The following is a 13,578-nucleotide window of genomic DNA, read 5'->3' on the forward strand; positions in this document are numbered from 1 at the left end:
CAGGATTTAAACTATTAAATCTGATTCATAACTAATACTAAGCCACATGTCTTTGAAAGTGAAAGTAACCTTGCATCAGAAGTCCCAATGCTCTGCAGAGCAAGGGGAGCACCACACAAGCCCAGCATTTTTCTCAAGACCCCTTCTACTTCATCCCCAAAGTAGCTAATCAAGGTTTAGCATTACATGCAAATACAGCGAATGAAAATACTTTTACATCTTTATACTGTTGCGTGGCAAACAGGGCAATATGTTCAAAAAACAAGAATAGCTTTTTAGCAGAAGTTTAATGTATGTATAAAATATCAATACACAACAGTGGGTATAGACTTATTTGCAACAGTAATACGCTCACATTCTGCATATATTGAATTCGAACAAATTTAAATTCATCATACATGCCATAGGACCTGCACATGTGTCCATCATTGATGCAGGAAACCCGTTATAAAAAGGAATGGAAAGAAGAGTCTCAAATATTCTTTATATGAAAAGAGAACTGTGTCAGGTGCTTGAAGCAGAGAACATGTTTTAGAGGAGCAGACTGAAGGAGTGTGGTTTCCATTCACCACAAAATACTAAATGCTTCAATGTTTCCAGGATGAGATATTTTATAAAACCCTGTAAGCAGATCTATCCATAAGGTGGAAGACTTGCATGACCAAAGAATGAGGGTGAGCTGTTAATAAAAGTAGCATATGAATAATCAAAGAGCAGGAAAATTATTGCCTTCAACCACTTAAGTCAATACATTTCTAATGTTTTTCCCCCATAAAACTACTTCCTGGAAAGGCAATCAAGTAGTCCTCTGGTTTTAGCACATAGATATTTCAATGCTACCTGTGAGGTTCCCACTTTCTCTTGCAAAAGAATCTTCAGATACCCTTGCCTGCTTTTAGCCAGAGGAGAAGCCATTGCAGTTCCTTTGCTCACGTTGCCGTCAACTTCTCCAGTCATCTACTTCAACCACAAATGGTTCTTTTACATCTATTTTTCCACTGTTAACAATCACACAGTCTTGAAGAGGGCGGTCATCGTCATCTACCGGCTGAAGTTCTATGGCGTGCACCACTAACTGAAAGAAGAAGACAAACTGACCTCTGGTGTCAAACACAACATAGATGTGATATGTACTGCTGAGTTTACATTTTGTGGGATTTCCCTTAACTCCTGCTTATATATTTTTTTGCTCTGTATCTCCCCACTAAGGTCACAATCAGTCTGCTTCTGTGCTTCTGATAGAAAATAGTAGGCTGCTCTGAAACCTAATTGTGGCATGGGGGTGTTTTTGAAATGGGAAGTGACAGCTGGAGATAGTTGTAGACACCACCCCACAAAGTGCCCCACACACCACAATTCGGCTTGAAAAAAGCCTACAGTAGAGAGCCGTCTTTCAGGCTTTATTTCAGCCAAGGCAGGAAACAGAACCCTTGTTGGCAATGGGGGAGACCTCTGTGGGCACCAAGAGCCTGCATTTGTGCCCCATCCCCTAGAAACTGTTTTAAGCATTTATGTCCCACATGTCAAAGCTTTCAGTTTTACATTTTTAAAAAATTAAAATACAATAATAAACCGGAGCAGCATCTGAAAGCAATATTTAAACTTTAAAAGCTGGAAACTAAAACACCCTCACCTGGTGCTAAAAAGATGTGGGCTTCCAGGCAAGTCTCTCTGGAGAGGCCACCTACCTAGGCCACCACTCTTTACCACAGAGGGGGCATCCAAAAATTCCATCAACGCACAGGCAAGCTGAAAAGGGGGCAAGTGTTCATTTTGCTATGCAAGCCCTGTGCTGCCTAGGGCTTTAAAGGGAAGCACCAGCACTTTAAATTGCGCCAGATCACAGCCAGTGAAACGCCAGCAAGATGTTTGCAGCAACTGACTGCGGCCAATAACCCGGCAACTCTGTTTTGAACCAGTCTCAGTCCTTCACAAGGAAGCTCCACATAGAGCAAATTACAGCACTCTGTCCTGAAGTTTACCAAAATATGAATACCAGTAGCCAGCTGCCTGATGTGCATTAATATTTTAATTTTGTTTTAAATGTATATGCTGTTTTTAATCTGTTTTTAATTGTTCTTGCTGTGCACCACCTGGAGACAGCTGTGTACAAGGTGATTAATAAATCCAGTGCTTTTTTGGGGGGACGACAACACAGAGGTATGCATACCCCTAAACATTTTGTGAATCTTTGTACTTTTTCCCATTTACTGTATTTCTTTTACCCGATTTGGTGATTTTCTTGAGTCAAAATGAGAGTACCCTTAAACTTTTTTTTAGAAAAAAAGCACTGAATAAATCAATGATGGTGATAATGTCATTCCCCACTTTAGTGATGTGTACACATATATCATAATTAAGAATAGTTAGATTGCTAAGGGCCTATAAAGCAGAGGCTACACCAGAACTCATGTAGACAATTCTAGATAAGCTTTTAAAACAAACAGTAACCCATACCCCACAGATGGCTAACCAGCCAGGGGTCACGTAGACCCATGCTCAAATCTCTGGAGGACACATGTCAAAGTGAGCTTGGCCATTAAAAAAAAAAAAAAGGACACATTTTTGGGGAACTTCACAAAAATGCTGTGACATCACAGTCACTACAAGGTACCCATGGGAGTGGTCAATCGGAAACATTTCAAATGGACTGGTTTTACGAGTCCTTGCAGGGCCACAAAAAAATCATTTTGGCATCTCAGTGGGGGACCTATGGGAGCAATCATTTTTTAAAAATATTTATTTTAAAAATAATAATTATAAATGGGGGCACAAAAAATCTACTGTGGGGGAGGATGTGTCCCTCAAGCCACAGGTTAGCCACTCTCTGCTATACCCACTGCTTCCAACTAATGAACAAAGCTAGTATAGTTATTTTTCACCTACCATTCCATCAATGACTTTCCCAAACACTACATGCTTTCCATCTAACCATCCAGGCCTTGTCACAGAAATGAAGAACTGGGAACCATTGGTATCTGGGCCAGAATTAGCCATACTGACCCATCCAATACCATAATGCTTCAGTTTAAAGTTTTCATCAGGAAATGTCTCTCCGTAGATGCTCTTTCCTGGAAAACAAGACATCAGGTTCAGAAGAAACAATATTTTGTTTAAGACTTTTTTTTCTAAAAGGGTTTAAGATATAGGCCAACACCTGAATCTCCAGAACACATTCAACTGCCTCAACCTCACCAGTGTACCTAAATGGAACTTCCTAGATAAGTCTGCTGAATCAGCTACCAGGAATCATGCTAACTGCCACAGTAAGAGCAATCCCAGCATGCAATGTAATTAGGCACTGGCTGTGTTAATGCACCCCTGCTTCCTCAGCACTAACAAATTATGAAGGTTCACTGAATCTGCAACTTGCGTACTATAGCAATAGGAGAAATCAGCTTGCATCTCTTTCTAGACATTTCCATAAAAATTGTTTTCAGAGGGCGGGGTGCGGGGTGCTGTTCCCTAAGGTGATATAATACCACCCTGGCCAAGATCAAGAGTATGCATCTGCAAGCTGATGCATGTATAAGATGGGAAAGAGCGGGAATGAATTCACCATACTTGCCAAACAGGTAACTGGCAGTGGTAAAGCCGACAAAAGCAAGGCCTGGCCCTAACATTAGGTAGAGGAAGGCAGCTGCTCTAGGAAGTAGCAGCTGGGGGTGGGAAGTAAACATTGTCTAGCTTGCACCCCTTAAGCTAGTCTGCTGTCCATAGATGCATCATAGGACTCACAAATATTGAAGTACCGTAAGGGTCAACTAGCAGTTTGCTTTGCTTTTGTACATGTAAAGGCACCATTTTTCCTTTGCCTTGAGTTGCAAAATGACTTGGGCCAGCATTACCAGAACTTCTCCTGCACTACATACATCCACTTGAGTACTGGGTTCAGAAAAGTGCTGGAAACCAGTGCAACAGGCAACTGCAGGCGGTTTTACAGCAGATATCTGAACTCCTAAAATTCCCCAGACACTTCAGACTAGAAAAGGGGGGAGGGAGCCAAATAAAGCATGCTTTGCCCCTTGCTTATACTCACATCCCATATCAGTGGCAGTTTCTCCACAGTAGTTAGTTGTCTAATATCTACTATGCAGCGATGATTCAATTATGGATCTGTATTAGTTAAATAATTAGCAGGCACAAAAAAACTGAGTACTTTAAGGGTATTTACTGTTTAAGGCTTTACTTTAAATAGTAGTGAAGAAGAGAAGATTCTAGCCCCCCAAAAAAGTGTGGCTTTAGGTTTGGACAGTGTAAAGTAGTTTATTCTATCCCTATATTTTCTGTACAAGCTGTCCTGACATTGCTAGTCATGCAAGTGCTTAATAAACATTTATGTGTAATGTGTCTAATTTCTAGTTCCATCCAACAGCACACAAAAAGATCCCTTGCCCAACTTGACACTCATTTCAAGATCTGAACAGGAGATGTGTATGCAGATGTCTGCTGCTACATTTAAATCACCTCTGCAAGAACAGGTCAAATGAAATTAAATCTTGCTTCTTGTACTAAATTAGTCTTTAAATGTGTCTTGAAAGCTTTATTTGTTAAATCAGAATATGACAATTCTCTGCCTCACTTTGTATTTTTACATTCAAATTCAACACCATTAAGGCAATGATTGTGGATCTGCAGTAAGTAGCAGTAAGACCTAGTCAATTGGATTTATTCCCACTCAAGTGTGGTGAGAATTGAACACAGTGGGACCTAATTCCAACTACCGATGCTGAACTTATCTATATACAGGGGAAATGGTTTTGGGAAGGAAAAAGAGAACTGCTTCTTTGAAGCTGCATCAAGATAGAAATATTTTTCTCAGATTAAATCCCACATCAATTGTGTTTTCTTCTGTAAATTAACCTTAACCATGCTTATATCACAATAAAATTATCTATTTACATATGCCACAGGAAGGTTGTTTATTGATCAGTCAGTGACATAGAGCCCACTAAGTAAATAGCAGTTAGTCTGGCCAAAGACGCACCAATTTTGGTTTTTCTAAATTTGAGAAAATTATGATTATTTTATATTCTAGATTTGTTTGATTGTTGTACATCATTCCTCAACTTTGTCACCGGCATCAGTTGGGTTGCATAGTTCTATATCTTTTATATTTATGTATTAAATTCCTTTAAAAAGAAATCAACTTTACCCCCAGTGCCGTCTCCAGCTGTGAAGTCACCTCCTTGAATCATGAAATCTTTGATTACACGATGAAATTTGCTTCCTTTATAGCCAAAACCTTTCTACAAGACAAAATTCAGAATGGCATGATTTCAGTTCGGCAAAATACTATACACTATAATGAAATAAACAATTGATTAAATAAAGATTAACAACAAGATGCCTGCCACCCTGAACTTTTGAGATAAAAGAGATGGCGGATGGGGTTGTGTCAATTAATTATTATTATTTTATTACTTATTAAATTTCTACACCACCCTTCATCCAAGGATCACAGGGTGGTTTACAATATAAAATCACAAAAATACACACCATAGTAACAAACCAAAACAATAACCCACTGCCCTACAGTATAAATAATAAATAATTTATTAAATTTATTATATTGAGGATGTGTCACACAACAAAAAGGTAAAGGTAAAGGACATGGGTGGCGCTGTGGTCTAAACCACTGAGCCTCTTGGGCTTGCTGATCAGAAGGTTGGCGGTTCGAATCTCTGCGACAGGGTGAGCTCCCATTGCTCTGTCCCAGCTTCTGCCAACCTAGCAGTTTGAAAAAGCGCCAGTGCAATTAGATAAATAGGTACTGCTGTGGCAGGAAGGTAAATGGCGTTTCTGTGTGCTCTGGCTTCTGTGATGGTGTCCCATTGCACCAGAAGCAGTTTAGTCATGCTGGCCACATGACCCGGAAAGCTATCTGTGGACAAATGCTGGCTTCCTCAGCCTGAAAGTGAGACGAGTGCCACAACCCCATAGTTGCCTTTGACTTGACTTAACCGTCCATTGGTCCTTTAACTTTACATTACCTTTACCCAACAAAAAGCAGAGAAACCACTGGAACAGGGTTCAATGGATTTTGGCTGGTCATTGTCACCAAGCCAACACTTCCAGTCTTCAGGACTCTACCCTTCCCTTTCCAACTTTGCATAAGGTTACAGATAGCCATTAACTCTCCTCCCATAGAGCCAGAGTAGTGGGCTAGTGATTATCCCCACAGCTGTTTTGGACATCTGAGTTCAGCACAAATGCTGGGATTTGCTTCCACAAGATATAGTGACGGCCACCAACTTTAAAACATTGGACAAATTTCTGGAAGACAGGGCTATCAAGGGCTAATAACCATGGTGCCATGCCCTGTTGTTGGAGGCAGTATGCCTCTGTAGAGCAGCTGTTGGAAATCAAGAGCCTTCCTGCACACAGGTTCTGCTTACAGCTTCCCATAAGCACCTGGTTGGCCACTGTGAGACCAAGAATGCTGACCTCTGGTCTGATTCAGCAGAGCTCTTCTTATGTTCCTATGAGCACTTCCGACACGCAGTGCAAAGCAACCTCTGACTTTATCTCCATAAAGTTGAAGCTGTTTTAGTGTTGAGCAAAAAGGTACTCCAAACGCCTCCCATCTCTCAGAGCCAAAGCAGCCAGGCATAGGCAGAGCATACATTCGCAGTTTAACTGTGCTTCTGGTTGCAGCAGAACTCGGGAGGACAATTCCTGCCCTAGCTATAAACTGAAGAGGAGGGCCAAGGCTACTGATTTCAACCTCACTAGAATGTTATTGGTGGTGCTGTGGGTTAAACCACAGAGCCTAGGACTTGCCAATCAGAAGGTCGGTGGTTCGAATCCCCGCAACGGGGTGAGCTCCCGTTGCTCAGTCCCTGCTCCTGCCCACCTAGCCGTCAAAGTACAAGTAGATAAATAGGTACCACTCCAGCGGGAAGGTAAACGGCATTTCCGTGCGCTGCTCTGGTTCGCCAGAAGCTGCTTAGTCATGCTGGCCACATGACCCTGAAGCTGTACGCTGGCTCCCTTGGCCAATAAAGTGAGATGAGCACCGCAACCCCAGAGTCGGCCACGACTGGACCTAATGGTTAGGGGTTCCTTTATCTTTAAAAATGTAATGGAGTATTTGCCATGCTGCACCATATGAATATGTGCACACACACAGAAAACTCTGTGCATTTGTCTTTTCACTAAAATGCATTTACAAAACATTTTTTTAAAAGTTCTTACTTCTCCAGTTGCTAGTTTAACGAAGTTTTCCACCGTCTTTGGTACTACTTTTCCAAACAATCCAATGACAATTCTGCCAGCATCTTTGCCGCCTATCTGTATATCAAAGAATACCTACAAGTTTCCAAAAGATAAAAGCAATCATTGAAAACCATAGAATATCATTAATGCAAGAAATAAGTCTGGTAGGCTCCAAAGCTGCCCTTCCATTCATGGGAGGAGTTCTGCCTGTGCACACAAGGACCTGTGATGCAGTGGAAGCTCTCAGGCATGGAAGGGGAAGTGGGGAGGGGACTTTTTGCCAATTCCACCTTGCCCCCATAGCCCTCTGGGCCCCCTCCCATGCTGATCCCCTAACTGTGGAGCAAATGGGGGGGGGGCAGCATCAGCAAAGTATCAACTTCCCTATTCTGATTACGTGAGCCTCTGCTGGATCGAAGGTCTTAGTATTACAGGTTTTTTCTTTCAAATGATATAATAATCAATCGAACAATGTACGCAGCATTTTTAAAAAATATATTCTGCATATTAATTCTTCACTTTCACTATTTTCAATATTGCATTTAAAAAGCTACAATATTATCAGACAGGCAATTCCTGGGAGTTTTATCTCCCTCTAAAAATTCAACAAATAGAATTCAACCTGTTACACTGGTGGCACTAATTCGGACAAATAGGAAGTGAAGGCCCAATTTATACATGCAAGCCAGATGCTTTCTTCCATATAATTCTTTCAACCTTCTTGATACAGTAGAAACATCAGCTAAGATATGAAATGTCAAGCTATATGCAGAAAACTTATTTTATTCAGCTGGTTATGGAGCTATTCAAATCTCTCATAGGAGGTAAGTGAAAGGAAATGTCAGATGGAATTGAGAATTCAGAAATACAAGTGTACAAGTAGGACCTTAAACTAAGGGTTGCAGTATATCCCTATTCAGGTTTCCATCTTCGTGATAAGCTATAAGGAGCTCAATTAGGCCATTCCTCCCTCCATGGTTTTAACTTTTTATTATCCAGCATTCAACCTTTTGTGGCTTTGGAGCATGGTCAATCCTTTTTGAGCTCTTCCCAGTGTTGATTCAACACTCAACCATCTCAGTTTGTGATTAGAGGGAGTGATTGTGATAATATTAGGTCAGGTGGACGTGATTTTTCACGACGTACAGAATGCATAAAGTGTCCTATTTCAGAAAGGGATAAAAGCTTAAGAAAACACACAATACCAATGAGATTCTAAAAATAAATAAATCTGGGTATTCTTTTGTGTTATCAATAGGCTGCAGAAGCTCTCCAAGTTACTGAATTTTGCACTGCTTTTAGCAATGGTGGAAAAATTAAAGATACAATAGCAAGTGATGCATTTAGCATCATACCTAGTTTAGCCCTAAAGCCCTTTCAACCAACCCAACACAGGTAAAAAGAAGATCTAAGTGCCTGTTCAAAAGGGATTGTTTTACTGTATTCATTTTATTGTGTTCAGTTGTCTTCATATTGCCTTCTCTTTCCTGTTTATCTGACCCCCACTGTGTTATTGATCCTATTATTAAAGAAATTTTAATGAGACAGCCATTCATTATGAAAGGGGAGGGGAAGCAACCAGTTTCAAGAGTATTGTGAGTGTCCCATGAGGTCTATTCAACTCGTTCTCAAATTCTTCCTTTTGCCTCATCCAGGGATGGAAACCTGTGATCCTCCAGATACTGCTGGACTCCAATTCCCATCAGCTCATTTTCAGTAGAGTCAATGGTCAGAAGTAATGGGAGTTGTATGCCAACATCTGGAGGGCTACAAGTTCTCTACCCACTGTCCAAATCCATTTTATCCATGTCTAAGAATGTTTTATTATTACTTATAAAATAATGCACAGATCTGGATTCAAGCTTCAATGACTATCTATTGCCTTGGAAGCAAAACACAGAGGAATATTAAATTGAGATGAATTATCTGTGTTAATTGATACCAGAATGTCAATCTTTTACAGCTTTTATGGCACAATTTATACTAGGCTGATGTCATAGTACCTGTTCTCTAATGCACTTCTTCAAGAAGAGAACATGTCAGGAAAACAGAACACAAGGGAGAGGTGGCAAAGCAGTGAGATGATCCAGCTTTCAGGAGAAAAACATCTTTCAAAAATGGGGGTCAGAGGTAGGGGCCCCTGAGCTCACTACCACAGATGGTTAAATAATGCCAAATTGATTGCATATGCTGCTGAAGAGGCATACACATTAAGTTATATTAGAAGGAAGCATAAAAAATACCCATTAATCTTTCCTTGCTTTCCTCTTAAATGACCATTTAAAAGCAAAAATCTGGGTTTCTCATCAATTGGTGCTGATCGGGATATCTGCTGAAACTCGCCATCTTGTAATGACTACTACTATGAAGGAATTAAAGCCCTCACCAAGGTCTGTAGATTGTCAAATGCTAGAATGCACTTGGCTTTTGCTCTCTTTTGCTCACTAACTGAGGAGCAGCTGCAGACCAGGATTTTTCAACAAAATCCAGTGTATCTTCCAGTTGCCTAAAGTACACATCCCTACCTTACAAGAGATGTACAGTGGTACCTCAGGTTAAGTACTTCATTCATTCCGGAGGTCCATCCTTACCTGAAACTGTTCTTAACCTGAAGCACCACTTTAGCTAATGGGGTCTCCAGCTGCCGCTGGGTGATTTCTGTTCTCATCCTGAAACAAAGTTCTTAACCCGAGCTACTATTTCTGGGTTAGTGGAGTCTGTAACCTGAAGCGTCTGTAACCTGAAGCGTATGTAACCCAAGGTACCACTGTACATCTACAGAATTTTCTTTTTTAAAAAACAAAAAACCTCACCATGACCCCCCACCATTTCCGCCCTCTGCAAGCTGTTCTGGGGACGCTCCCAATATCACCACCCCAAGATAATTGTGGAGATTCAAATGGTATGGAGAGGATTGGGAGAACCCCCACTGCACGAGTTTAAGTCCTCACACCAACAATACACAGTTGCTCTGTGCATTTCACCACCTCACCTCACTGGGTATCAGTAGTAGCAATGGGAAAATCACAGAGTAGTTGCATCCAATAGAAGAGGGATGAGGAACCTGCAGCCATTCAGATGTGGTTGGTCTCCAACTCCCTTCAGCCCTAGCCAGCAAAGCCAATAGGGTGGATCAGAGCTGTCATCCAGCAACATCTGGAGGGCCACAAAGTCCCCATCGCATCTCAATATTAGAATGCCACTCCCCATTTCTTGTCGATGCTTAGCTCTACCTTAAGAGATGTACAAGCAAAAGTCTACTGCATAAGAATATATTGGCCACACCGTGGATTAAACAACATAAAGTGTAGGGAACAAGATATGTGCAAACAATACATTCACCTTGGAAAGCAGTCTACTGTGGGTGGGTGATTACCTAAATTACATGGGCCTGAATGCTGAATGTGCACAAGTTAAACGCGCATAAGATGCAAGCTTACTGAACGGTCATAGGCTTGTGTCCAGCCTGTGGCTCTCATATGATATGCAGGAACTATTACGCATGTAAAACATAAATTTCACCCAACATGGGAGCATCTGATTTTATCCTGTGAACTGCCCTGAGACCTGCGGGTATATAAATTCAATTAATAATAACAATAACAACAACAACAACGATGATGATGATGTCCTCACTCGCCTCCAGCCCCTCTCCACCCCCCAAAAAGCTTGGTTATTCATCAAGCACACACCTGGAAATTAGAGAGGAAAAGCAATTTTCTGGCATTACAAGCACATCTGCATGCCTAGGTGGTGGCCAGCATTTTTCCTTGTGCCATAGCAACCCTTTGGCTCTCCAGCGGTGTGGGTTTCTTTTCGGACTACAACTCCCATCATTCCTAGCTAAAAAGACCAGCGGTCAGGGATGACGGGAGTTGTAGTAAAAAAAAAAAGCTGGAGAGTCAAGTTTGGGAAACCCTGAGGAGGCCAGCGTGGAAAGACGTTGACCCACAAGCCAAGGAAAGAGGGGAGGGAAAGGGAGAGGGCAGGACGACCACCTTGGCGAGGGAACGACACCCAGCCATAGTCACCTTGGCGGTCACGGCGGGTCCTCTCTTCTTGAAGCCCTCGGCCCCCCAGATGAACGCCAGCAGGAGGAAGCACGCGGCCGCGACCAGCCAGGGCGAAAGGGCGGCGAGGCGGCCCATCTCCTCTTCCCCTCAGCGGCCGCGACTGAAGAGCCAGGCGCGCGCCCCCGGCCTCCCGGCGCCTGCGCGTCTCGGCTCTGTAGGCCCCGCAGCCCCCCCAATAACGGACACCGTGGCAGGAGGCGGAGCGAGCCGGAGACGTGTCGCTTCAGGGCTGAGGAAGCGGAGCGGAGCTGAGGGGTTTCGGACTCGGAAACGGCCCGAGCTCGCCGGGCTTTCTGTCAGGGAGAGAAGCTGCCTCAACAAGGGCAGGCGGCCTCCGCTCCGCGCTGCTTTCTGCCTCAGAAGCCCTGATGGGCCGTTGGTTGTTTGTTTGGGTGTGTCGTCTGAGGTAACTTTAGGCCTCCTTCTGCGCCTCTTTAAGCCCCAGATGATTTGAATTACGAATGGTAAAAAAAAAAATTCCCCAGAGCGCTACAAAAAACAAAACGAAAAAAAAGGGTTTGGGCACACTGCCGCTTGGTTCTTCAAATCGCTGCTCCTGGGCAGTGGCGGATTTACCTATAAGCTAAACAAGCTATAGCTTAGGGCACCACTCTCTTGGGGGCCCCCAAAATTTTTAAAGGAAAAAAAAACCATGTACATTTCCAAAATATAAGATATAAAAATAAAACCTATATGCAGCAACTGTTCTGTGTTGTGTAGGCTCCTATGATGTAATGGGCCCCGCCTGCTAGCCTGCTCCCTAAAATATCACTGGTTTGCTTATTTCTGTATATAGGGTGCCTACATTCTGCATGTGCAAATGGCTTTAGATACCTCTTAGGTCCATAAATTACCATACAGCATATATTCAACACAGTAAACAGCAACAATTTGTTGTTGACAAAGGACAGCTGGACATATAAAGGGCCCCATTACCTTCAGTAGCTTTGGGCCTCGTCGGACCTAAATCCAGCCCTGCTCCTGGGGCATTGCTGCCACCCACCCAATAAATAAAAATCTATAAAAGGCATAGCAAACAGGTTCTGCTCTGCCCTATCCCCTAACAAAAGGCATGCAGCCTCTAACACAAATCCTGGCTGCGCCCATGTCCTGTGGGATGGTTGGAAAAAGTATGGTCCCTCCAAACTATTCCCCCTCTAAAAGCAGGATTTGGGTCTCCAGTTGTTGGTTTTTTTGGACTACAACTCCCATCATCCCTAGCTAGCAGGACCAGGGGTCGGTGGGGTTGAGAATTTTAGTCCCCAAACAACAGCTGGAGACCCAAGTTTTAGGAAACCCTGCACAAGCCAAAGGTGCGCATGTGGGATAGATAGTGTTCAGTCTCTGTAGTTCAGCCTTCACCAACCTGGTGCTTTCCAGGGGTTTGGTGCTGCAGGTTGGGGCTGTTGGGAGTTGTGGTCCGAAACGTCTGGAAGGTGGCAGGTCGACAAAGGCTTTTCTGGCATCTTGAGATGGAGCAACTTTGGAGTGACAGCGTATTCTAGGGTAGTTCAGTGGAAGGAGGAGCACAGTGCTAGCCACGTCCAAAGCACTGAGCCTCTGGGGCTTGCCAATCGGAAGGTCGGCAGTTCAAATCCCCATGACAGGGTGAGCTCCCATTGCTCTGTCCTGGCTTCTGCCAACCTAGCAGTTTGAAAGCACACCAGTGCAAGTAGATAAATAGGTACCGCAGCGACGGGAAGGTAAATGGCGTTTCCGTGCGCTCTGGCTTCCGTGACGGTGTCCCGTTGCTCCAGAAGCGGTTCAGTCATGCTGGCCACATGACCCAGAAACCTGTCTGTAGACAAATGCCAGCTCCCTTGGCCTGAAAAGTGAGATGAGTGGTGCAACCCCTTAGTCACCTTTTTATTTTAAAATATAATATGGTAGAATCTGTTTTAAATTTACTTTGGCAGTGTGAAAGCACTGATAGTTAAAGTATCTTTGGAATAAGATTAATTTATAAGTCATATAAAAGGGGGGCTGTAAAGATGGTAAAACCCATTTGATGTCACTAACTCCACACATGCACTGAAGGGGGGGGATTTATTGCAAGATTACGTTTATGTTATGAAGAGGCAATGTTGCCAGGAATTTTAGATCATCCCAATCAAATTGGTGCATGGGGGTAAAAGAGTTTATTGTAAGTAACTTCTCTGAAGGCAAAAGCAAGCTTTAAATATGTTGTAATGGACAAACTGGCCAAGTTTCACTTAGTCATTATTTTTAAAAGGTTCAAATGATGGATTCAAAAGTGGGACGTACAACAAAATGTTATTGTTCCGGT

At 42.8% G+C, this 13,578-nt stretch overlaps 1 protein-coding gene and 1 long non-coding RNA gene across 6 annotated transcripts in view; one reads left to right on the plus strand and one right to left on the minus strand.

Annotated features, from left to right (window-relative positions):
- Positions 1-268: 268 nt before the first annotated feature.
- PPIC (peptidylprolyl isomerase C) lies at positions 269-11,366 on the minus strand. The gene is made up of 5 exons (XM_053409280.1): positions 11,250-11,366; positions 7,198-7,311; positions 5,156-5,249; positions 2,887-3,071; positions 269-1,075 (listed from the first exon to the last, which is right to left on the minus strand). Exons 1-5 carry the CDS (start codon positions 11,364-11,366, stop codon positions 941-943), a joined length of 645 nt encoding a protein of 214 aa, XP_053265255.1. The 3' UTR covers positions 269-940.
- Positions 11,367-11,515: 149 nt separating this feature from the next.
- Positions 11,516-13,578, plus strand: part of LOC128423762 (uncharacterized) — a 28,546-nt gene continuing 26,483 nt past the window's right edge. For 4 of the 5 annotated variants that reach the window (XR_008332832.1, XR_008332835.1, XR_008332834.1 and 1 more), the window contains exon 1: positions 11,516-11,697. This is a non-coding gene — a long non-coding RNA (uncharacterized LOC128423762). The remainder of the gene's footprint in view (positions 11,698-13,578) is intronic. The other variant, XR_008332833.1, reaches the window with a different exon arrangement.

The sequence above is a fragment of the Podarcis raffonei genome, chromosome 11 (genome assembly GCF_027172205.1).
Source record: "Podarcis raffonei isolate rPodRaf1 chromosome 11, rPodRaf1.pri, whole genome shotgun sequence".
NCBI lineage: Eukaryota > Metazoa > Chordata > Lepidosauria > Squamata > Lacertidae > Podarcis > Podarcis raffonei.

Bases quoted from the DNA above. Each gene is read 5' to 3' on its own strand.
- PPIC (XM_053409280.1), bottom strand. From the start codon at position 11,366: ATGGGCCGCCTCGCCGCCCTTTCGCCCTGGCTGGTCGCGGCCGCGTGC. The intron at 7,312-11,249 runs GTGACTATGGCT...GGAAACTTGTAG, and splicing joins GACCCGCCGTGACCGCCAAG to GTATTCTTTGATATACAGAT. The intron at 5,250-7,197 runs GTAAGAACTTTT...TTTGTCTTGTAG, and splicing joins TTAAACTAGCAACTGGAGAA to AAAGGTTTTGGCTATAAAGG.